Genomic DNA, 23,582 nt, shown 5'->3' with positions numbered 1-23,582 from the left:
ATGAAACCGAAAACCCCAAACCAACCACTACCTCAACGCCTCCCAGCTCATGGACCTTAGGAAGCCACGGTGATGACCTGGCCTGGTCAGCAATGCTTCCTGCTCCAGCAGTGCCATGGAGGGAGAGCTCTGCCTTTGTGTGGTTGTCCAACCTTTGCTCACACCCTGTGCTTTTGGGGCACAGGTGGGATACAGTAAGAATGCATTCCAGATGGCTGAAAATTGTTTCCCTTAATAGTGCTGTCGCTAGGGACTGAAATCTAAAGAGCCTCTGGTACAGGATTTTTACCTGCCAAGAAAGGTCATTTATTAGAAATCAATAATGGACTTAATTATTAAAAAAAAAAAAATCTGCCAAATACCTTGCTGACCAAATATTTTCCTTTTTCTTTTTTTTTTTTTTCCAGTCAGCTAGTAAACCACGCAGGCTGTCAGGGATTTGTAAGTGATCTGACTACTCATTAAAATAATATGAAAATATAATCCAGCATTTTCAAGCACCAACAGATCAAACCAGGCATATTAATAGGTTACCTTTTTCTCCAAATACTGCTGAGGATGCCGTAGGCAGCCATCAACTTGAAATTATTTTTATTAAAGAAGGATGTGTGTGCCTACAGCACACAACTCAAGAAACGCCTCTAATGAGGCAATATGAAACCGTTTAGTGACAACTATGTTTGAAAAAGCCAACCAAAAGTTACAAACATTTTCTTGCATTTCCTTGTATGCAGGTGTCTGGACCTATCTCAGAGCAATATTAACACTGCTGGAGTTGTGTAAGGAGTCAGGAGCTCAGGTAGACCTTCATCTTCACACGAGAGAATCCAAACTCAACACTAAGACTGCTCTCTCCTTAAAGCCCCGTACGGCGCCATAGAGCTTAAATTCTCTCAACTATCATTTACTGTCATTAGATCAGCTTTTAATTATCTGAAGTTATGACAACAGCATATTAAATGAATTCCCATCTCTTTCGAGCCTTGAAAGCAACTCATGTTTTGATTAATTTGTTGTTTTAAGAAAGATCACCTCTCAGTCCATTACTGCAGGGCTCTGTAATTATTTCTTTAATCAGGATGAGAAGCTGATAAAAGATGTATTTGGAAAACAATATTCTTGCAAATCAAACTTAATTTTCAACAGGTTTTCAAACTATAACAACTATTGAAAAAGGACAGCGTTCATTTAGTCTGAGATATGATATAACTAGCCAAAATTACAAATGCCTATTGTAAGGCTGTTTTCCATTTACCCTGTGAATACAGTTTACAGACCGTCTGCTTGGTGTTGGAGCAACTCATCTGCTTTTACACTTATTTCTGTCTCTGAACAGATTGGTCAGAGATACAGCTGTATCAGCAATATCAAACGGTAAGAGGGACCTGTAAGGGCGACTGAACTAATGCAGCCACCTGTGCTGTGCCATGCCATGCATTTGCTAAGACAATACCTCCTGGTTTCACTCTGATTAGCTGATATGTGACAGATCCCATAGTGCAAGTTTAGAAGTTTTTTCAGAATTAGACTCAGTATTTTATTTTATTTTATTGAGACACTGTTTTTCTGTTCACCCTTTTTATAAATTCAAGCTGTATATGCTTCCATGTAAATATCAAACAGGCCACCTGTCTGTACCACCAAAGGGTGGTTGGTGGTTCCCCATATATGACTTGCTGAATTTGCTGCCTTTTTATCATTACTGAAATGCAATTAAAAAACCCTTTTCAAAAAACTAGTCTTGTATACCACAAGAACAATGTTCATATTAATGCTTAGACCATGAACCTCCAAAGTACGAAGTTCTCTTAGCTCCTCAGAATTCAGCACCTGAAAAAGCAGCACCCAGTCCTCCCAATAGTCACACTGAAATAACTCATCACAACTTGTGTTCTGATGTTGCCACCTTCTTCGTGGCACATCCCAGCTTTCTGATTTGCAACCAGCTCAGGCACATTCTGGCCATTCGGAGTAAGCAATATTTTCAAAAACACAGAGAAGACCAAAGAGGTCCAGCCATGTAGACCTAAATAGGTGCTCCTAAGTTGGAGCCCAAGTGCAGTATTACAATACAGACACCGCATAAGCTTCCTTAGGGTAAAAAGTGGAGGAAGAAAAAAAACACACCAGAACAAAAAAAAACCAAACAAAGGACATGACTATTAATTCAGGTCTGCCCTGCTGTTAATGCAATGTTTGTATCAGCAGTAGATTACCCCCGTATTTTATAATTACAATACACATCCAAGGAAACAAATTAATTGACCAATGGAAAAGGATAAGAAACTCAATTAAAAATAATACATTGAGTAAACCACCACCACAACTTCTGGATTACATGTACTTTCAGCATTTGTCTTTATCCATATATATAGGGATATATATGTGTGCATGGTATATTGACGTTTGTTGCAAAAGTAATTTTTTTCCAAAATTTCTGCTTTGGAAAAATTTTATTACTATTGACGGTAACAGTGACAACACATATTGTGGTCTGAAATATTGTTTCATATTTACCTCTATTTTATCCTTAAAGGAAGCTACTGTCACTCGTAAACTTCGAGATCAGAGTGTTTCCTGTATGCAATGAGTAGTTTTAACACTTGATCAAAAAAGAAGAGATAGATATACTGCATACAATAAAGTAATATATATATTATTACTTTATATTACTACAATATACAGTAGTATATTACATATACTACTTTATAGTATGCCTTTAAAATAATAATTTTTGAAATTGTAACAAATTCAAAATCAGAGAAAAATGTGGAACTTGTTTATAGCTTGCCCCTCCCAGAAAAAAAAAACCCACTATTAAAAGTTTATGGTTTTGTGGAAATTTTCAACTTTAACAAAACTCACATTTTCCCCCACAATACGATTTTGATGAAAATCTTGCAGTCATGCAGACAGCAGGGAACAATTCAGAAAAGCTAGCAGAAAAAAAAAAAAAACCCAAACAAAAAACCTAGAGACTTAGGTTAGAAGTCAGGTCCATTTAAATCAAGATCTGGTCAATAACTTCTCTCCCTAGTGACACACTGCATTACGTAAATCAAACAATAGAAACTCTTCAGTATACAAACGCCACACAACCAATTTATATTTCTTACTTACATGGACACAAAGTGTACTTTATATCAATTAACATTAAAATCATCTTATAAAGCTTTATTTTTCCCTGGATACAAGTTGGATTCACTGTGTGTATGCCTCCAAATATAGTAACAAAAGATAGAAGATCTAACAAATACAACTTCGGGAATCGCAGCCTCTTAGAAGCAATCAAGATTAACAATTATGTTTCATGGTTATGTGTCCAAATATCATTGTGCTCCAGCTCCTAAGGAGATCCATGCTGGCAAATGATCAAACTCAGCCATCCCTCTGCATACAGTACCACATAAAATTTCAAAGTTTTTATGAACTCATTCTGGTCACAGTCAAAATCCTCTAAGCCAAAGACGTAGTTCTGTGTGAAGGTGCTTTGTTCAAACTTCTATGCCCACTATAAACCATCAGTGGGGTCTGTGGCCTGTTAGTGCTTCTATAATGTTTTCCCATTGTTCTCAAAAATCCTATTCTATCAAAGGATGATCTACCCTGCCTGAAAGACGGAACAGTGGTTTGTGTTTAAATGTTTTTTAGAAGACTTCCCAAATCATACTTTCCCTTCCCTTCAGTCTAGGTCTTTTCCTGCTAACATATCATCCATCATTTAATTAGCTATTGCTGCTCTTAGACTCGACTGCACCCACCCAGCTACTGCCCACCCATAACATTAGTAATGCTACTTGAAATACATAGCAGCTGCCACTGCAAGGCAAGTTCTCTCTGTTCTCCTTCCTCTACTACTTTCAAATTTTCTCCTGGCTACAGGTTACAACCACCTGATATTTCACAGCTCTTATTTTACCTAGTGATACAAAACCAGGCTTTGTAAGGCACCAGACGACAGATTCTGTGGTGTTTCCTTGGTAGAATGATGAGCAGATCTCAAAATCTGTGACCCAAAGTTGGAGTGGTTCCACTTTTGAACCTGATCAGTTTGTGTGTCAAAACCAGCTAGGGCAGATGTAAAGCTCTTCCAAACTGAAGTCTCATATATAGATTGTGTGAAGGGAAAAGCAAATCAAAACAAAATCCACAATCCATTTAAAAAAAAAATTAGAAAAGAAGAATGATGATGTATTACTAAACAATGCATTGCTGTTACAAAAAAAGAGCAGCTCTAATTTCAACAGTTACCAGCATCAATTCAAAAACAAACTAAAACTTAATATGCCACTGATTCATTTACTTAAGTCTAAACCAGAAATGGACAACTTTGACCCCTAGAGAGGCATTGGTGTTATTTTTGGTTTGGGGACCTAAAATCTTAATGAAAAGCAGCTGAAAATCATCTTTGACTACACACAGTAGTCAAAGTTGCAGCCACCACAATTAGCAGTTCAGAAGCAATTCAATCATATAAACGATGAACTTCCACATTCAGTGCAATTTAAGAAGCATGCTTTTTAAGATGTCACAACTGAAACAGGTCAAAAGAGAATGGTAAACACCAGCACGGAAATTAGTCTCCATGAGAAATGCCGAGTATTGCAATGTGAAATGATTTCACTCTGCCTAGTCAGAATCAAAATCACAGCCTCCCCAGCCCTCCAGCAAAGTGGGAAAAGGGTTAAGTTTACACAATTTGTACAGTGCAGGAAGATAGTGCTGAAGGGAAAAGAAAGATCTCATAAAATCCCCATACACAAAGCTTCATGAAATACGTTCTCTATGGAGATTCACAGCAAATTCACAGCACCAGATAGCATAAAACGGTCTAAATATTAGTTCAAGTGGGGATGCGAAATGCACAGTTAACTTAGCCATAACTCAATCTCTCAGTCTTCTAAGATGTCTTCGAACAGAAAACCCTTTCCAAGTTGTTCAGAAGAACAGCATGTACTGAAAGAGGTCCTCAAACTGGTGTTTAATTAATTAACAGGTAAAGCTGAAAACCATGCAGTTCATTACCAAAAACTAGAACAAAAAGAAAGTGCTTTAGCTAGAACTAACAGAACTGTAACGGAAGACCTGCGAAAGAGCAGCTGGCATGTTACTGATTAACACTATATGCTGTGCAAACTTTCCAAACTGCACATACAGAACTCCCAAACATCACTCATCTGCTGGTTTAAGCCAGGAACTGGCTGACCTCACGGAGCTGGGCTGCACACCCAAATCTGCCCCAAGGAGAGTACCTGGCAGGCAGATGAGATGCTGTTTTCAGGCCACATGCAAGAAAAGGCCACTGAGACCTGGCCCAGACTGGTGTGGGCGTACAGCTGGGGCCACAGTGGTCTCATGTCACCCCAGCAGTCTCTACCTTTCCCCTTTCTCCAGGCCACCCCAGAAGTCACTGTGTCAGCTCAGCCCATCACAGCCATGAGACGTAGCTCGTGGGAGCTGCAAGTCACCTAGGTTTTGCTGTGGTGGGGACTCCATGCAAAGGGGAAAACCAAAATGTTTACCACACTGATGGCAAAGTCTGGAGTCAATGCAAAACAGACACTGGTGTGACAACCCTTAACTTTTAATGATTGCTACTAGCCTTGAAGGCAAATCAACCTAGACCAACTCCAGAGGAGAAATACAATGGAGATGCCCAACTTTAATTTCATACGCACACAGTCAGTGATACCCTTCCAATCGCTCTCATTGTCCTCATTAGCTGGTGCACTGCTACTATGTTGTACAACAAAACCACAGGAGCTTGCGATAATTAAGTTTTTCCAGGAAGTGATTTGAGTCCACAAAGAAAAGCCAATTCAGTATTGTTTTCCTAAGCTGAAGAAATTGTTGACATTTATCTGAATCAGAAAAGTGAAAAAGTTAGTACAGCACAAGCCAACATTTGCATTAAAATTCAATACCCATGAAAGACAAAACACTATCTGCAAATCTTCCAAAAATATTTTTCATTCTTTCATTCTTTTCAATCTTATTAAGATTGAGCTATTAGTTTGTGCTGTAGAGCTGAGTATTTTGAAAAAGTGTAGAGATTATATTGCACCTAGATGCATATATATCATATTAGTTAAATGTTTGATCTTTTGAAAAAGAGATTCAGAGGTTTTTTTATGAATCTTTTCCATGCAGTTAGAACTTCAGTTGTTTCTTTACGTCACCACCAGATGGGGCTCACTTATAGCTGAAATCATTGGACATTACACAATTTTATATTACATACACAATTTATGTTGTACACTCACACACATTTCTATTGCATGCACATTCATTTTCACAGCATATTTGCACACTTTTAATCTCATGAAAAAAAATCCATATTTTTAATTTACTGATACAACCACTTATGGATTTAAAAAAAAAAAATATTTAATAACCACATTAATCAGAACTATTATTATACTGTATGCCCAGTTCAGGTCAAGTTGATAGCGGCAAGAAGAGGGGATGTATTGCTCGAGAATTACAGTGCCAGCTTTCTAAATTGTTCCCAGGTTCATGAGATCTGTGATGGGGACTGTCTCATTACATGCCTTAGAATTACAGAATGCTTTAAAACATGCTGCATCCCGTTCCAGTGTAATCAATAGCAGCAAAATAAAATGCAATTCTTTTGAGCCGTACTTCAGATCTATTTAGAAACCTCCAATACTGTTTTGATGTACCATCATCCTCCCTCCTCCCCCCTTTTTTTTTTTTAAGGTCAAAAAAGGAGGAGTGAAACCTCTTGCTGGTACAACCTGGAAATTCAGTCAGGGAAATGCCCTATTTTTATCACCTACTTTCTCTCTTTCTGAAGGCTTTCCTTGCTACATTATTTTCTCCCCTCTTCCCAGTTATACATGAGCAGTAATTCCCACAGAAAATAACTGAGCTTCCATTTTAGCTATTCAAATTTCTCAGGACAGATTTTGTGAGTGAGGAAGGGCTTTAGCCCATTCTGTCAGCCTAAGTAAGTGCTGGGTACTCTCTGGTTGATGTCAATCAGAAACATACTGTGCTTTGGGTAGGCAGCAGCAGGGACCCACAAATGCCTATTTGATAGAGAGATGCCATAATGGCAGACAAATAAAGGAGATAAGAATTGCAAAATGGGAGAGAATAACAAAGTCATCAGATGCTTAGTGACAGCAGTGAGAATATAAAACTAAAATTGAAATTAATGTAAATCCATTTCATTATTGTTAGTTGAGAGCCATAGATAATATATTAAAAAAATTCTGTGACTTCATCTTTGAAGAGTCCAGGGGGCTTCTCAGACCTGGCTCCTGCACAGGCTAATCCCAGTTCTGCTTTAAAAACTGTATCTCCAACACAGAGTGCCTCTGACTACATGGTTTGGCGGTACCCACCCGATTCATGTGGTGCCTACTACTGTAGCACTCCGTCGACATTTTTCAACAAACATAATCACAAGAGCATCTTTTCAGGCAACGAAATTTCAGACAGCAATTGATTAGCTATCAAGATTCATCAGATTTTAAATAAAATCTGTATGCAGAAAAGAGTCCTTCACACAACATCACCAATGTCCAGTGACTAAAGTCAGCCCTAAAACAACAAACATGATACCAGTTCATTTCTCTAAACGGGTGCCTGAATTCAAAACCCCTCAGTCCTAAGACAGGACTCAACAGAAACACGCAGAGTTTGCAGATCGCATCACTTGTTAAGGAGACTGAAAAGTAAGGATTCCAAATAATTAGGCCCTTAAAAAAGATGACTACTTCTGCAATATTTTCTTTTAGTGGATGCTGCATTTTCCCCTGGCATTTTAAATTTTATTTCACACTAACAGACTTCTGAGATAAAAATCTCTGAAACTAACTACAGAAAGCAACTTAAGACTTCATGATGATGCTTCCTAATTTCTGCCTATTGCAAAATATTGCTAGAGTTGCCCCACTTTCAGAGATTTTTATTTCCTACTCGATGCTGGAGAGACTTTTGTGACTGCTGAGCTAGAAAGGAGATCAACCGCTTTTTCTGGGCAGCCACTCAACCCCAGTGCCCCTGGCCCTGGCCGCACGCCTGACTGCGCAGCCCCATGGGGGAGGCAGGCGCGGGAGCAGAGTGGCCCCAAGTCACCATGGGGAGGAGGCAGACAGCTAAACAGGCAGAGTCTGCCACAAACATCACCCAGTCCCGCTCCTGGGATATGGTTACAGCTGGGTAGAGGGAGTCAAAAGCAAAGAATAAGGAGCAACAAAACAGAAAAGAAGGGAACTAAGGCCTGCTAATCTAAAAGATAAGAGAAGGAGGGTAGAAAAGGAGCTACCTCCTGCTTAACCTCCCAGCAGGCTGAAGCAGCAGACAAAGCTACTTCCACACACGTAAAGAACAAGAGGAATGAAGTGCTGGGGGCTTGCACAAACAAATAACAAACATCATCACATACAGTGTTGGAAGATGTTCAGAAGCTTCAAAACACTTCAGTTGCACTTACTTTTTACATGTCTGTATGTACCAACCCCAGCTTCCCAAATCTTCCAGGTTATTCCAGTATGTGTCCAATATTTAGTTTTCTAGGGTAATATTTGTGCTAACACTGACTTGCAAATATTCTGTTTCTCCTAAGAGTTCCAGGATGAGGAAAAAAATGATTTTAAATGAGAAACATTGCCAGAAATTCCTGTATAATTCCTCGAGGGACTGATTCCCCCCACACACTTCAGCTCCTCAGCACAAGCAGAGGGTTAAAAAGTATAACAGTGACCATCCCCTTTACTAGCAACGCCATTTTATTAAATATATTGTTATTAGAGTGGATTTGGAGGAGGAAAAACAAAGTTACTCTGCAGCCTGTACAGTAGCAGATAGAGACAACTGAACACAACCAATTATTCATGTATTCAAAATCAAAACTAGCAGCAAAACAGCTGCTATTGGGCAACTTTAAAAGTTGGATGAATTCACTCCCCTGAACACCTTCAGTTCACACAGCAGCAGAAGCTCACTTGCATCAAAAGGCAATACCACACTTAAGTCTCCATTCCTTTTTTCTTTTATGCTCCGGACTGGCACAATACAGACCAACAGGTGCATCTTTGAAATGTAGTTTTTGTTCTGCTACTGGAGTATGCCTAAGTAGTCATCAGATCCAAATGCTCCCATTTGCCATAACATATAAATACGTTCTTCATCTTTCACGCTGATACCATTGCTTCCTTAACCCTATGAACAGTCCCAATCAGTACCGTTGGGTCCCATGCAATCTGTCACAAATTTGTGTTTCACATTTGCATGGCCAAGACATTATTTATCTCTCTAAAGTCCGCAGAGTCATGGTAGATAATGCCAGGTCCAGACAGCCATTCTTAGCCCCATCTGTGTCCTTCAGTGTAAGGCTGATGACTCAAATGCATCTGAAAATGGGCTGTCTTCTGCTGTAACAGCCCTTTGGTAAGATGCGCACCAGAAAAAGGTTAGGCCACTGTTGCAACACTTTTACATTGCATTCATAATTTGACGGTTAATGCTGGTGGATATAAAGAGATCTTTGAATTTGCTCATTCTTCTGGATCCAAAGCACAGGAGAAGAGTTTTGGCAATCAAATAAACTTTAGTAGACTGACCTTGAACATTCATTTATTCTTACAGTGCACCAGCAGCTATAAAGGAACATATTAAAACATAAAGCCCTTCCCCGAAGAGCTTACATTTGAATACTTGACAAGACCATGACGAGCAGTAGGAAGGGAGAGGGACGCACGCTGAGAAAAGGAAGAATCACAGTAATAGGATCACAAGACAACTTCACTTAGCAAGGGTACAGTTTGCAGGTCTATGAGCTTTCCAAGAACTAATTACTGTTCTAATGGGTGAAAAAATAAAAGTGAACATTTAAGAGTTTTAAATGGAGCTGAATAAATGTGGAGAAAGAAATAATGTTTGATGCAAAGTGTGAAAAGGAAAAGGTCTCAAGGATCACGTTATTTACAGAGGAGGCAAACAACAATTGACAGGTCACAGAGACAGGCCAGGGCAGAACTGTAAGTGGTTTTGAAGAAGCAAGAACAAGCCGTAGTGTTTCTCTCAGGGCGGAATCTGAAAGGGTCAGAGAAAAAAAAAAAAAAGGGTAAAAAGCTAATTTCGAGACAACGCAATAAAATATTAAAAAGGCAAGTACTGAAATGTGGCATTTGTACTGAACACACTTGACTGTCAACCCAAATGCCATAAAGTTTAACATTTTAGTTTGAACAGATGCTTAATTGTATGCACTTAATGAACCATCATAAACCAGGAAGATTCCTGATATGGTTGTAAGCAACGTGTTACACTGCATAATGGCAGGGACAGATAAAGGAATCTCAACCTGATTACAGTGAACAGGGTATGGCAGACACAAATAACCAGAGAACTGCTAAGGTCCTGATTTTTAAAAAGCCTTTAAAAAACAAAAACTTAAGCAGACAAAATAATTTTATCTGAAAATGATGCTGAAGGTCCTACAATTCAGAAGGCAGCACTTGCCTTCACCAAGGGAAGAAATGGGCAGTGTTACCTCTAATGGAGTCCAAGGATAGTTATGGCATAGGGTGGTGCAGGAAAGGAGTGATGCTAGAAAAAATGCCCTAATCATGAAGAAATTCTCTTTACTTATGCCCCCCTCACAATGAGAGGCATACTGAAGTTAGGTCTAATGACAATTTTTTAAGGGAATATCTGAAGATTCTCAGAAAAATACCCCTTATCACAAATTACCTCTAGTTCTTTTCATTTTCAGAAAAACAAAATGGAGAGACATAACTCTTTGCATAACTCCAAAGTGTCCTTACTGTCCTCTGAAAATTTCACATCCAAATGCAATGAGAAAAAGTATCAGCATTGCTTTACCCATTTTACATGCTGACCCCCTTCAGCTTTTGGAACAGTTTGTTAAAGTGAGGTCATGTCTAAAGGAAAATCTGTAATGACTCAGGGGCTCATTTCACTATGGCCTGCAGCACTGAAAGAAAGTAAGCATACAAACAGCCATAGCCCTAATCTGCAACTGCCCCGTCAATAGGAAGCCATCAAGGAACTGAAACACAGCAAAGGAAGGTGATTTAAACGTTTGGAAAGAAAAACAAGAAAACCTGTAGCTGCTGCAAACAAGAAAATATTGGAAAACACAAGATCACATGCTATTAGTGTATGAAAGCAATGGGCACTTGAATGTCTCCTGGGACTTGAGCCACTATGTATCACAGTACTATTAATCTTTGTGAGCAAGGTGTTAATAAGGTTTCAAGGGCAATGGATGGGTGTAGGCATCTCTGGCTTTTCCTTTTCCAAAGCTCTTTGCATCTGTAAAGTCAAAACTTGTTCTAGAAGAAATTCTTCCCATGGCATAGACAGAAAAGGCTCTGATACCTTCCTGTGCCACGCCTCCTTCAGGCGTAGTCTGTCTATCCCAGTTGCTGTCTCCACACTCCTCCAAAGCCACGAGCCTACACATACAACTTGTCAGGGACTTTGCTAGGGAGACATCTCGGCAGCCAGCCAGCAGGGGAAAGAGTGCATGCAAAGGAGGACACCAAATGTAGCACTCCCAAAAGGTTCCACTGGCCCTCAAAAGCACCTGGGGAATGAGTGGGCTCTGCTCAGCACTCCTTTCCTCTGCTAAAGCACAGGCCATGCCAGTGCTCCCCTTCCAGTTCTGGGGAAGGGGGATGCACAAGTAGGTGAGATGAGGTGGTACAGAGTGAGCTGAAACCCATGAGACAATTCACTAAAGGTTTCCAGGGTCAGCAGTTATTAGATTTGGTGCCACCTAGACACTGCTGTGATATCAATATATTACATATTGCTGCACGAGGACATTACACAGCACCTCCAGGCTCGACCAGCAAGACCTTGAGTTTTCCAACCTTGATTACAGAAAATATTAGATTTGTATCATGAACACATGCACATTATGAATAACTACATTAATTATCTGAAGAGAAGTTAATCGAAAGGTTACACACTACACTCTCACTGACATTGTTTAATCTTTATGTGCAATATGCATACTAAATAAATCTACAGCTCCCACACCGAACAGCCAAAAATCCAGGACTCTAAAGATAAGACTGCCAAAGTAGGATCATTTCTCATACTTGAGGTTCAGCATCTGTGCATTTTCTGAAATCTTTTACTTTTTTTTTTTTTTTTTTTTTTTTTAAAAAAGGCTCCAGCTATGGAAACAGTTTGTCAAAGTGCTATTGATCTGTATACACACCCCTCCTCCCCCTCTTAAACAAGCTGCAAGGGGGGAACTGGGGTGCCTGTTAAATCTAAACCACTTAAATATATTTAAAGGTAACTTGTGACACGCACTTTAAGGAAGGGCTGCTCCGCATGTTTCCCAGCTCGCAGCTCCTTGATGCTCGCTGCCATGCTGTAGGTGGCATCCAATCAGAGCGGCCGCCACTGAGGGCCAGGGAGGCGGCTGCCGGGTTTTATTTTATATTCCAGCTACAGTGCAGGGAATGTAAGGCAGCAAGTGTGTATGGCACGAATAATGAGTTGTACTAATTCACAGAAATTCACTTTTTTGCCGTCACACACTGCTCCTTTTTCTATAGACCAAGACTTTGAAAGTTCATTTTTATGTGTCATTTACTTCCCCAGGGTGTAAAGCCTGCTAAAAATATCACCATTTCTTCTCCTCTGATAAAAGATTATTTATGCAAAGGCAGAATAATTATTCTTGACATAGTAGGCTCCCTCCCCACCCCCCCAAACTAAGGTAGTTTCAAATGATACCTTCATAAAATACAGTAAAGGTCAATATTGTCAGCTAAAGCTCAACATTGAACACGAGTCTTCTGAACTCAGGATACTGGAAGGCTTGTTAAAGGAAGGAAATTATTTTGCAGTTGTACAGGGCATTTGATTTGAAAGCATGAAGGGAACATGACTGGGACAATGAGGTTTCTGTAACCAGTTACCCCACTCAGCCCTGAAGAAAATGAAGAAAGATCTGTGTGGTGTGGAAATATAGCAGCAATTAAACCAGGTAGAAATATATGAGGGGAAATCCTGACAACTGGCATCAAGAGGTTAACTCTTCTTTTCTTTTTAATCAGTAACTAGTTCTGTCATCTTTTGGTTCAGTGCAAAATCTCCCCAGAGAAGTGCCTCCATTCTTTGAATGTCCATAAGGCAATTAGGTTTTACATTTTTAAAACTGAAGGGTTTTACAGGATGAGCCAATTTATATGTTTCCATAATAAGAAAAGACTCAGGGCTACTGAAATATCTATTTCAAAATGGCTTAGGTGGTGCATTATTGAATCCTACAAAGCCAAGGGGCTTCCAGGTCCCAGAGTCTTTAACAGTCATTTTGAGGGAACTACCTGGGCAGAATACAGAACAGCTTCATTTTTGGAAACGTGTAAAGCAGCCATTTGCTATTTGGAGTTCCTTCAACATGAGCAGTACAGAGCACAGAAAAGAGAGGTCCTGGCTTGAACACAGGCGCCCAGAGGTAGAAGGGTGCTGCCACAGCACTGGGTGGTTCTGTTTCTTTGCTTCTGAGCCTTCTTATTGTCTTAATAAATGCTGGTCAAGTCCCAGTCATAAAAAAAATTGGGAGGATACAGCTGTGAGCAAAAATGGGTGATAGCTTTCAAACTGGAATAGTGTAACAGCTCTATCTACCAATTAAAGCCATTCAGTGAACAAATCTGATGATTAACTGGATATGTAATTAAGCCTTTATTATTAGTCTAATTGGATGGTTAGGGGAATTATTAAAGCTGTTAAGATTCTGTGTAGCAAGCTGGCTGTGCAGTACAGGCAATATGAAATTCAGCTCATTACAAGCAAGGCCAAATGAACATATTTGAGTGGAAATTCGAGACAGCTGCATCCAAGTCTTTCAAAACAAACCCAAACAAACCTTAAAGCCATGAGTTCAGCTCAGCAGAGAGAGCTGTAATGCCCCACTGGAACATGCATGGCAATAAGCCAAGCACAGACACGCTCCCAGGAGGCTAAGGAAAGAGGATAGCTTTTTCTGTGATGTTGGCTAAAGCATCCTCCCTTTCCCCAACCCTCACACCCGACTCCCATCATTCCTGACACTGGGATAAGGAGGAACTTTTGCAACAGAGATGTCTGACCAGCTAGGGAGCTGAAATACAACAACTGAAGCATTAAGAGGAGCACAAATCTGATTAATTCCTGAAAGAACTTGGTGCTCCAAAATCTGGTCTTGGGAATATAAAAGAAAGAGAAGGAAGGTATGTGCGGAACACTCTGTAGATCTAGCAAAACATTAAGCTTTCCATGATCGTTTAGTCCGTGTTCTGCTTGACCCAGGTCAAAGTCTGGGCTCAGCACTAACAACATGCCGGGTTGAGAACCAGGTCTCCCATGTCCCTTACCAACAGCAAATGTCATTCAGCCCTCACCTATCCTTACCAAAGATTAATAATAAAGAATCTAATAAGGAAATTCCCAGGCTTACCTGGTGATTAAGAAGGCAATTTATGTAGCATGCAGGCAAGTGGAATCATGGCTATTGAAGAGTTATCTCCATTGGCCTCAATGAGGTAATGCCTTGTAGCTGTTGGATCAATACGATGCTAGATGGCCTGATACAAGCCTGTTGGAGAAAAAACGAAAATAAAAACAACAATTGATTTTTTTTCCAACAACCAAAGCAAACTCCTCCTAAAGTAGTATGTTCACTGAACATGTCATCTGTTGTCCTTCCCATCTGAAAAAGCACAATAAAAGAAAGTTTTCTAGAAGTACAATTCAAATAAGCATAAATGGAGAGCAATTCACCAAGAATAACAATTGCTGGAACTGAGACTGAAACAGGTACTGATCAGCCACATAACAGCAAAACTAGAAGAGCCCACATCCTGACCAGAGGAACTTCCAAGGACTGCAGCTAGCTGAAGTACACAGTTTTCCCTGGCTTGCATATCCTTCTAGACCCAAGTGCAATCTCAATAAAACAGCAAGAGAGGTCAAAGTTACAGTCACACGCGTGCACGCAAACAGATTGTACCAAGGGAAGCCCCTCAGTTCTGCATATCAGCACCCCAAGCACATAACAAAAATACAATGACAACAGATATATAGATATATTTGGGCTATATTTCCCAATAGGCATCTCTTATGCCTGCAATTAACATCAATGGAAAACCCCACCACCACACTCCACTTGCAACCAAATTGTTTTAAAAAAATCAGAAGCAAGATGACACATGATTGCAATGCTGTTGCACACATACACTATACAACTAACTCTCTGTGGAAACCAGCAATAGATATGATATACTTTAACACTATGGATAAGATAAATCTTGTAAGCGATTGTAAAAGCGATATAAAATGTTACAGAACTCACAGTGTGTGTTTTGGGTCTGATTTAAGTTCTTCTCTTCCCCTGTATTACTGCTATGAAGGAATTTCATTTAGAAACAATTGCCTCAACTCAAGACCCATATAACAAACAATACTATTCTCTGTGAGAAAGTCTGGTATGGACCGGGTACTGACACCTCCAATTAAGTAAACATAATGAAATGAAAGAAAACAACATATGATTCTATTAATTCAAAAACTTGTTTTCTAGAATAATGCAAAGAAACTGTAGTTAAAATATATGGTAACCACAAATAAATAGGCATAAATTTAAAAAAGAGTGCACACTAACATTAATAATCAAAATCTAAAAAGACTAAACTTTATCTATACATGGGAGATTAGTTTTGTGCCGGTACAGATCTCTTAAACCAAAATAATATGGCAAGGTGAAAAACAATAATTTAAAATAAAAGAGCATGTTAAGTATAAAAACAAAATAGACTTTCACTTTCCCTTTGCTATAAAGAAACATATAGATAAAGATCTTAAAAGAACAAATGTATTTTGTTGTCCGTTAAATCACAACAGTTACTTTCTACTTTTATGTGTCAAAATGTTTCCTTATTCTGTAGAGTATCATGCCACAAGGTTTACTTAATTAATAAATAAATAAACACATATTGTTGCACTGTTTGAAATCATTTACTTCATGGATTAAAAAAAAATAATAAATCTAAGAACAAAACTTCACAAATAATCCAAAGATTTTCTCAAAAATTCAATCGTAATGCAATTTGAGTTTTTATATTCAAATTAGCAAAAATATAATTAAATACTACACTGTAAAACCAGAATACTTTGACGTAACAAAACATGGAAGAAAAGAATTCATTACAGAAAAACACTTAGTCACAAAAGAAAAATACATTAGAAGAGCAAGTATTAGAAAGGCACTTGGAGCAGCTGCAGTTAGAAGAACAAAGTTCAAGAGAAATTTGCAGGATAATATAGATGATCATCATTTAAACAGAAAGAAATACTAAAGCATCTCATACAGGTGACTCAAGAAATTGTCATATTAAAGCCTTCAGAGGTATGCTCCTTCTCGTTGTCCTTGATAAAATCTGGTGCACATAGACACACTCTAATAGCTAGAAAAACCACACTGCATGCAACCTTAAACATAGGAGAGCTGATCTGGGCCAGATCTCCAGATGTACCTTGTGCTACCAATTTTCCCAGAAAACATTGGAAAAAAGATCTCCTCCAGGTTATTGGAATGTTTCAGTTTTATTTATTTTTCCAGTTGTTAAACATTTAATTTTTATAAAACCCTTCGAAGTTTATATAAAATAAGCAACAGAGTTGTGTGAAAACCACTGTTGTGGAGTTAATTATAAGCAGGTACTGAGATTTTCCACAAACAAAATTGTTTTCAGTTCTTCTAGACTCTGAAAAGGAAAACTGCAGGCTGATGAAAACCAGTTGGTAGTTTATAACCCCCTAGTCCAGCAACTGGGTGTACATACCTGTACTGGTGTGTCTTCGTAGAGTGCCTCAGCAATGGTGCTCAGGGAGCAGCGCAGTGCATCTCCCTACAGCAAGTTGCTAAGTTTGAACCTTAAACAGTCAACCCCCGCCCCATCGTCTTGTAGAATGAAAAAACAATCAATGAACGTGAACATACACACACACACACACACCCCCAAACAACTCCAAACAAAAAAAAAACCCCAAAACCACAAAGACTTATGTTTTGGTGACAATTCATCATCTCTAGGGTGGGGTGAGTGTTTCTGAGGACAGCCTTCCAGGACATTACAGCAAACTGGAAGACTTCTACCTATTTGCATAAGATGGCACATAACCTGTGGGGGGAGATTCCAAGACCACTGGAAAAAGAAAATACCACTAGTATAAAGATGACATTGCAACTCATGGAATATATTGTAACATCTCTCAAGAGAAGAGTGAATCAAAGCTGCTATTTTGCTACTTTCTTCCACTATAAGAAAGATGAAGACCTGTCATTCGTCAAAGTAGGCTGCTTTATTTTGAAGGAAAGAAGAAAAAACTCTACCTCGTAACATTTCAGAGCAAGAAACTTTTCAAGTGTCATCAAACAGTTTTTTTTTCCTAGCATCATCCTTACCTTTGTTACAAAGCACACACAATACACATTTGTACAACAACAGAAAAAAATTCACTTGGCATACTTGCAGAGAAATGGCATTGCAGCGAGTGTCTGGCCCAGGTACAAGCCTGTGCTTGCCGAGCTGAGCAAGGGACCACAGGCACGAACGGCCACATGCTCCCAGATCCAAAAAAAATTCTGCACTGGGCTGCCGTAAGCAGCACCTACATCTCATTGACAAGGCCTGCAGATTTCCTCCCTGCCTCCATTCAATAGTGTATAAAGGACCGAGACTCCCCAGTAAACAGCAACTTAATTAGTACTATCATTGTCATTTAGAAAACAAGGATTATAAATTCCATAGTGCGTATTTTAGCTTGAACCCGATTTATAATATTACACAAAAGTTTTCTGAAGTGGAAAATTATTGCATAAAAAATAATATTATATTCTCAATGAGTTAATAAAATTTTATTCTCAATAGAGTCTCCCTCAAAGCACTCTGTGATGCAAATATCCATGGCAAATAAAGCATACAGAACCAACATTTCTAAGGCTGTGTAAAATATTAGACGGGGTACAGGGACAGCTGGAGAACGCCATTCATTAGAAAATATACGTGAAAATTCCCTGTCCCAAAGGCTTCTCATAACACTTCTGATTTTATTAAAGTTGAAAGCGATTTCATTCATTTCAAGTTTTGGAAGAAAGCTGTAGGTGGAAGCAGTGCCTTAAGAGAAAAAGAAAAAAAAGTTTTTTTTAAAAAAAAAAAAAAAATCTATTTTCATCCATTCATCCTAGTCCTAATTCATCTTTTTCCACTTAGGAGACTCGAAAAAGCCCAAGAACAAAGAAATGACATCCTTCCACTGTATACTGCTCTGCATTGCTTCCTACATATAGGTATGGTCTCTAGTTAACCCTGAACTTGCTCCTTTAATTATTCCTGAGAAAGCCCGATTTCAAGGTTTTACTGTAGGGTTTTGAGAACTACACTACGTGTCTCTGTCAAGCTGCTGCAAGTTTGCCTGTTTTTTTGTCCCATTACACTGTAAGGAAATCACCAGTCACTATTACTGGACGTACAGGGCTCAAAAAAAGACGCATTTCGGGCTCAAAAAAAGAGAAGCATTTCAAGTACACAAACCAGTAGGATTTAATCAATGCACACAATCAGTTTCAGATTTTTCACAAAGTCTGATCAGCATTGTGTGACACACACAAAAAGCGTAAATATTTGAACTTCAAAATGGCAAAATGGTACCTGTCCAAATGATCACCTCTCTCTGGTAACTTAATGCTTTAAGAGTATAAAGAAGCAGAAAAAGATATTGTATTATTGAGATTATGAAATTAGGAAATTTTGTCACTTGGTATGAAAGAGCAGAGCATTCCTCACAAAGCTTTCCATAAAACCAGCAGAGTTTGTCATGGTTTCAGCTGGGATGGAGTTGACTTTCTTACTAGCAGCTAGTGTAGCACTCTTTTGGATTTGGGATGAGAAATAGTGTTGATAGCGCACTGCTGTTTTTGGCTGTTGCTAAGCGCTCAAGGCCTTTTCTGCTCCTCACACCACCCCAGCAGTGAGCAAGCTGGGAGGGCACAAGAACCGGGGAGGGGACACAGCTGGGACAGCTGACTCCAACTGACCAAAGGGGTATTCCAAGCCATGTGATGTCATGCTCAGTATAAAATGCTGTGGGAAGCAGAAAGGGGGGACATTTGGAGTGTTGGTGTTTGTATCCCCAAGTAACTGTTATATGTGATGGAGCCCAACTTTCCTGGAGATGGCTGAACACCCGCCTGCCCATGGGAAGTAGTGAATGAATTCTTTGGTTTGCTTGCATACGTGAATTTTGCTTTACTTATTAAACTGACTTTATCTCAACCCAGGAGTTTTCTCACTTTCACTCTTCCGATTCTCCTCCTCATCCCACCAAGGGGGGTAGCGAGCAAGCAGCTGCATGGTCCTGGTTGCCGGTTAGGGTTAAACCACGACAGAGTTTTACTTAGAAGGTAAATGTACTTTTTCTCTGGTTAATTTTACCTGCTTAACTAGTAGACTACTAGAACTTTTCGTATTTGGAAATTACTATATAGCAAATAGAAAAGCACAAATACAGAGCTATAAAAGAGTGAATGGGATATGATAACCTAACAATTACCTTGAAGCACTGGGATCCTGATGAGAACTGTTTGCAAGCTCCTACCCTTTAAACAGCGCAGTCTCTGTGCAGGAGGGATATCACAGTTCCCAGGTTCTTATTCTTCCCCAAAAAGCGTAAGAAAGTGAGTAGCAAGCGTATTGCCTTAAGCAACCTGGTCTAGTGGAAGGTGTCCCCGACCATGGAAGGGGGGTGGTAAGGTCCTTTTCAATTTTAACCATTCTATGATTCTATGTTATAAAAGCAAGCCTAAGAAGATAATGCACACTCCTTAAAATAAAATAATCCCTTGAAAACTAAGGACTAAATTGATTTTTTTTTATGAAGTAGTAGAATTACAGAAGAATAAATTTGAAATATTCTTATCTTTTAGCGGTCCCTCAAATATACAAATAACTTGAGCAACTATTAGCCACAGTTTAGGAGCAAGGTAATTGAGAACTGTTATATAGAGAAATACCATCTATGTTTTCAGGTGGGTAGCATAAAATCTCTTAGCATACAAGAAATGACTGCTGGTGTACACCAAAAAAGGGAAGCTACTCAGAAAAGTGTCAGTGCTCAGTATTTTCAAGAGTATCTCATAAAACTGTGAAAACAGATGTGAAATTACTAGAAATCCAGAAATGGCTTCTTAATCACTATATGTGTATCATTGACTAAAGTAATAGCAACTACGTGTAGATGCCAAAGGAAAAAAATAACACTTGTTCAACCTGCAAGTGTATTTAAGAAAGGGTGGTCAGGATTATTTTGATCGACTCTACTTCTCAGAGAGGAAAGATTTCTTAAAAGCCTAGACAATGTAAATTACTCATGTAGACAAGATTTTTTTTTTTGGTGTAGATCTTCAAGTCCCACTGACTCTCAACACAACTTGTGTTTCTCACTCAGGACAGAGCCTTTGGAAAATTATCCGTTGCCTGAAGACTCCTCTGGCGTAGCTCATCCCGGGACCCTAAATTAGAAGTCCAGCCTAAGATGTCTCCTGGGAGTTGTGACCTACATCAGCAAGACTAGCAAAGTCTCCTGATGTAGTATGTCAGCTGCTACAACAAGGACTCATCACATCCCTAAAAGCAAGAAGGAACCAAAACTAGTCAGACAGAGTAAGATTGAAGAGGGGTACGATAACCAAAACACTTCATAGGCATTTTACAGTTGAGAGACTGAAAAATCTCTCCCAAAATAGCACAATTAAATGCTGGTAGTTGTGGAAGGCTCAAGGTAGGGATTTCCAGCATGCCTCTGCTTTGACTATGCCATTCTCATCCCAGTCTCTGCATCCAGCATTCTTCCCACTGATTTTTTTCACAGGCAGAACTCTGGGAAGATAATTATTTTCCACTCCTTTCTTCCCAATGTCTTCATTCAGTACAGCTAGAGAAGTCTCTGCCCTTGTCTCTCTTCCACATCAGTTTTACAACGCAAGAGCAACTGATGGCCACCTCTGCAGAAGGCTTCAGTGGAAGCTCACAACTGAAGACGTTAATTAGGCACCAAACCATATTAAACCTCTGGTACAGAGTTCAAAAATTTTGGCCAAATGCATTTAGCTATTACTTGTCATCTTCTAGTTCAAACATTTAGCTAATATGTCAGAAATTGAAAAACAGTGTATAAAAAAGGGACCCCTTGGGTACTGAAAAGTTTCTGTCCTGCGATGTGGTGTGAATATTTAGGAGAAACTGTTGGAATAAATAGCTATAATTCTGGCATCATGTAAAAGAGTACATTTGCAAATCATCAGGTACATGTACGGCTCATGCATGCATATAATGTTTTTGTTTTGCTCTAAATCCATTTGTTTATTGCAATTGTTACTAACATGCAAATAACAGCTCTCCAGATAAACACTTTTACAGGAGTGTAGTCTTCAAGCCTGGAAGTGAATAAAATATAAACATTACTGTGAAAGAAAGACCTTGCAAGGTCAACTGTAAGCAAGGGCAAAACCAGCAGCTACACGCAGAGGCATCAAGCTGCAGTATGTGTGGTTCACATGCAGGACTCTAAGGAAACTCTGAAATCAGTGGGTCAAAGGAGAAAAAGAAAGAAGTATTACAGCATCAGCTAGGTCACGGTCTTAGCAGCTGAGCAGCAAGAGATATGCGAGGACCGCTGTGAATGAGGGAAAAAAACCACAAGAAAACCAAGCACTCTGCCAGCTCTTGAATACAGTCTCAAACCCATCAGTACCTTGTGACTGATTTTTAAAGAAGGAGCTAAAAAGTGCTTAGCAACCACAAGCACCAAACACAGCACTGAAAGGTCAAGAAACATAGTATAAAAATAATCATCTAAATGTAAAGGGCAAATTCTCACATGTGGTTTTTCTGCTGAACAGACCCACCCCTTAATCAAGAACAGTTCAAATAAATGTACAGGTCAGCCTTGATTACCCAGTCTCAAGTCACTTGAAATTCCAGGATAACCTAGGATATATTGTCTTACTTATTCACTGAAACTACTTTTAAAAAGAAATCTATTTTCCTTAAAGATTTTAAAAAATTTGGTGTGGAACCAAGAAAGGAAAGGAAAGCAAGGAAGGCAAGGAAAAACGGAAGCCAGGGTTATCCCCAAGTGTTTAGCATCAATAATACTTACTCTTCCTATACAAAGCTTTCCAGATCTATGTCAATGTGCTTAAAGAAAGGCAGCAATGGGCATATCTACTGTGATATGAGAACCGCTGTGCAGAGATACAGAGAAACACAGCCAAGGTCAAACACAGAAACACATGCAGAACCCAGGTCTACTGACTCCAAGCATGGTGTCATGTAGATGAGGTCTAAGCCATGCAAAGCGGCACCATGTCTTCAAATCAGCACAGGGCAAGCTGATTCCAAGCACAAGATGTAAGGACAGCAGCATGGTGTCTGCTGTGAGGTAGGGTGATGCCCATGGGGCACAGTGCTGTGCTAGCATGCTTATATTGATTTGGGAACTTGAGTTAGGAGCAGCCCATATGCCATGATGTAGACACAGTACGTTTAGAGCCCTCCCCAGGCACACCGCACCAAACCACACTGACAGTCCCCACTCCTCGCTACCTAAAAGAGACACCGTCCTCATCGTACATGCAGCAGCAGCAGCAGTTACTAGTAATGGACAACACTCAAAATATGAAAACAAGCACGCAGAAGACCCAAGCCCTCCATTTTGAAAACCTAAGGTAAATAGTTTCATTTTAAAAAAAATGTAAAGTACCCTCAGCATTCTCAATGCCTTCAACATTCACTTATTAGTTCAGCATCATTTACAGCAGGTATTTCAGTCCATGGGGTGTTTTATATGCCCTGCAAATTTTTTTTTTTTAGGTCTTGGTCATCTTCCTAGCCTTTGAAGTTAAACAGCTTAAATGCAGCTGTTAACCATCTCACTTGATAAAGTTAATAAGTACATCACACCCTCATCTGAATCCCATCTATGGGGAAGGATTCCAACACAACACCTAATTTAAGGCTGACTATGTAAAACTATACCTAATTTCTGACCCTTGTTAAACTTCATATTGCCCTGTGTATGTACTCAGTCCTTGTCTATTCATGTCGTTCTTACCTTCTTTTTTTGCCATGCAATTATCTGTGTGGATATGAACTACCTGAGTAAGTCTGCAAGGCCTCTCCCATACCCAGAATTATATTCCTCCTAAATAGCAACTTCTATCCATCCCACAGAGAACCTAAGCCATTTACATAACTTATCCTTACTGGTTATTCCAAAAATACCTAACTTCTGTTTACATGTTTAGCTGTGAGCTTAGAAAACAGTCTTTTCACAAGAGTCTGAAAATACTTCAGAAATACTAAGTAAAGAAGTACATAATTTAAAAAAAAAAAATAATTTAAAGGCAGACAGTTTAAAGAAGTTTAAATTCACATGAAAATACATAATTAATTTTACTGTAACATTGTGGCTAATAAAAATTAAAATTGTTTGCATTATGAAAGAGGTGTAGAATATCT

General features: G+C 39.2%; 1 protein-coding gene across 1 annotated transcript in view; it reads right to left on the bottom strand.

The window, feature by feature from the left end:
• Window positions 1-14,512: 14,512 nt before the first annotated feature.
• The window catches only part of LOC134514866 (plasmanylethanolamine desaturase-like), a 57,909-nt gene continuing 48,839 nt past the window's right edge, over window positions 14,513-23,582 (bottom strand). The window contains exons 5-6 of the mRNA XM_063333184.1: window positions 17,048-17,158; window positions 14,513-14,599 (exon numbers count right to left, since the gene is read on the bottom strand). Coding sequence (XP_063189254.1) covers window positions 14,513-14,599; window positions 17,048-17,158 — 198 coding nt within the window. The remainder of the gene's footprint in view (window positions 14,600-17,047; window positions 17,159-23,582) is intronic.

Source organism: Chroicocephalus ridibundus, chromosome 4 (assembly GCF_963924245.1).
Source record: "Chroicocephalus ridibundus chromosome 4, bChrRid1.1, whole genome shotgun sequence".
In the NCBI taxonomy this organism is placed as follows: domain Eukaryota; kingdom Metazoa; phylum Chordata; class Aves; order Charadriiformes; family Laridae; genus Chroicocephalus; species Chroicocephalus ridibundus.
The sequence above is the reverse complement of the archived record's forward strand: the minus strand, read 5'-3'. Positions and strand labels throughout refer to the sequence as shown.